This window comes from Nerophis ophidion, linkage group LG11 (assembly GCF_033978795.1).
Source record: "Nerophis ophidion isolate RoL-2023_Sa linkage group LG11, RoL_Noph_v1.0, whole genome shotgun sequence".
NCBI classification, from domain to species: Eukaryota; Metazoa; Chordata; class Actinopteri; order Syngnathiformes; family Syngnathidae; genus Nerophis; species Nerophis ophidion.
The window spans coordinates 7,225,834-7,228,634 of NC_084621.1; the positions used below are offsets into that span (position 1 = coordinate 7,225,834).

Below are 2,801 nucleotides of genomic sequence, written 5' to 3' on the forward strand. Positions count from 1 at the left end.
ATGTGAATACCAAAGCATTTGTAATTTCAACAAGAGATGTCCGACTGCTGATGTTATCGGCCGAAAAATGCTTTAAAATGTAATATCAAAAATTATTGGTATCGGTATGAAAAAGTAAAATGTATGACTTTTTAAAACGCGGCTGTGGACACGGACGTAGGGAGAAGTACAGAGCGCCAATAAACCTTAAAGTCACATTATATCTACGGATTTTCACACACAAAAGTGAATGCAAGGCATACTCGGTCAACAGCCATACAGGTCACACTGAGGGTGACTGTATAAACAACTTTAACACTGTTAAATAATATGCGCCACATTGTGAACCCACACCAAACAAGAATGGCAAACACGTTTCTGGAGAACACCCGCACCGTAACACAACATGATCACAACAGAAAAAATACCCAGAACCCTTTGCCGCACTAACTCTTCCGGGATCAATCAATCAATCAATCAATGTTTATTTATATAGCCCTAAATCACAAATGTCTCAAAGGACTGCACCAACCACTACGACTACGACATGGGATGCTACTATATACATCCCCCGCTCCCCCCAACCCCGCCCACTTCAGCATGTCACAAATTCCAAGCTGCTGTTTTGAGGCATGTTAAAAAAAAATAATGCACTTTCTGACTTCAATAATAAATATGGCAGTTTCATGTTTTTTTTTTTCCTTAACTTCATTCAATCAATCAATCAATGGTTATTTATACAGCCCTAAATCACAAGTGCCTCAAAGGGCTGCACAAACCACAACATCCTCTGTAGAGCCCACATAAGGGCAAGGAAAAACTCACCCCAGTGGGACGTCGACAATGATGACTATGAGTTGATTTATTTGTGGAAAGCCTTGTTGCATTGTTTAATGCATCAAGCGGGGCATTACAACTAAATTAGGCATAATGTGTTAATTCCACCACTCTATATATCGATATGGGGCGGCATGGAGTAGTGGGTGGAGCGGCCGTGCCAGAAACCTGAGGGTTGCAGGTTCGCTTCCCACCTATAGACATCAAAGTCGCTGCCGTTGTGTCCTTGGGCAGGACACTTCACCCTTTGCCCCCCGGTGCCGCTCACACTGGTGAATGAATGATGAATGATGATTGGTGGTGGCAGCCATGCTTCCGTCAGTCTACCCCAGGGCAGCTGTGGCTACTGATGTAGCTTACCACCACCAGGTGTGACTGAATGATGGGTTCCCACTTCTCTGTGAGCGCTTTGAGTATATGACAATAGAAAAGCGCGATATAAATCTAATCCATTATTATTATTATTATAAAAAGCCAATGTATATAAAAAAGCCATTATCGGACATCTCTAATTTCAACAATTTTCTGGGCGAAATGGTGCGTTATGTGACAGAAATGCGGGGGTGCCGATATTTTTGGCCATGACTGTATTTGCATTATGGTCGCCAAGAAAGAAAAATCAGTGAATTAGTCCCACCAGATAATAAGCCGCAGGGTTTAAAGCGTGGGTTGGGGGGTTGCGGCTCATGGTCGTGTTCACGGCGCACTGTTACACCCCTTTTGATGACACGTACCCTGCGGATGTTTGGCAAGCGCGAAATGACGTGGCCTTCCTTTGCCGCAGGAGATTGACGGCAAAGCGCTGCTGTTGCTGCGCAGCGACGTGATGATGAAGTACATGGGCCTGAAGCTGGGCCCCGCCCTCAAGCTCACCTTTCACATCGACAAGCTCAAAAGAGCGTGAGGGGGGGTCGGAGGAGCAGTATTTTGCCACGCGTTACGCCGACGCCACATCTTCCTTGCAATGTCATCAGCCTCATCTAATGAGGGCCTTTTTATTCAGCGTAGCAAGGCAGCATGCTTTTTATTCCCTTTATGTCCCAACTTCACACCCGCATTTCAACTGGAACAGACATATTTTTACATTGCCCATTTTTTTACTGTTACATTTTGTACATGTCACCTTTTTCTACTTGAATTTCGCCTTCTTAAATGATGAAATCACTACATGAATCCCAATAATTGGGAATACTTTTTTACACGGGTGTCTTTTTGAGGCTCGCACATCATCATCACATTTGTATGACAAAATTATCATCTTGAGAATATTTCCATGGAAAAGTATTTCTTGTTATTGATGTCGATTACGTCGTACGTTTTGTTGTTTGTACTTTTTTAAATTGTTTTGATACTATATTATTATAACGGTTCCTACCTAAAGAGGACTATCATGTGTAACAATGTTCACGACATAAATAATGGAGGAACTTTTAACGGCTGATTTGATGTGATTAGTAATACACACACGCTACATTAAATACAATTATATTCAATCGCTAGTGGTAAATGACTAAAAAAATACATCTTTTTGAAAATGCACAATTTTAGTTGTAAAATTTTACAAATAACAGGTACATTTTAATATCCTACTTCAATATTTCTACACATACTACTCACTTGCCATTTTAGATTAAATGATGTTCAAGACCGACTGTAGCACATATCTTTAAAGATGTTGACTTAAAAAAGCTTAACAATATTTCAAATATAAAAGAAAGAAATAAGCAGGTGTGTTAATTTTTGCAAAATTAATTTGAATAAATATCCTATTCTAATGTGTTTACACATACGACTCACCTGTCACAACATTAAATTAAATTATGTCCAAGAGCTGATGTAGCACGTATCTTTAAAGATGGTGATTTAAAAGAGCTTATCAATATTTCAAATGTTGGCAATATTACAAAAATAATCAGAATTTTACTTGGCAAAATTACGACAAATGTCAGAATTTTACTCAAAAAATTGGCAACATTGTCATAAAA

General features: G+C 39.7%; 1 protein-coding gene across 1 annotated transcript in view; it reads left to right on the forward strand.

The window, feature by feature from the left end:
- Positions 1-2,250, forward strand: part of LOC133561484 (polycomb protein SCMH1) — a 31,266-nt gene extending 29,016 nt beyond the window's left edge. The window contains exon 16 of the mRNA XM_061914771.1: positions 1,601-2,250. Within this exon, the coding sequence (XP_061770755.1) occupies positions 1,601-1,720 (120 nt within the window). The 3' untranslated portion in view covers positions 1,721-2,250. The remainder of the gene's footprint in view (positions 1-1,600) is intronic.
- The last annotated feature ends 551 nt before the right edge of the window (positions 2,251-2,801 follow it).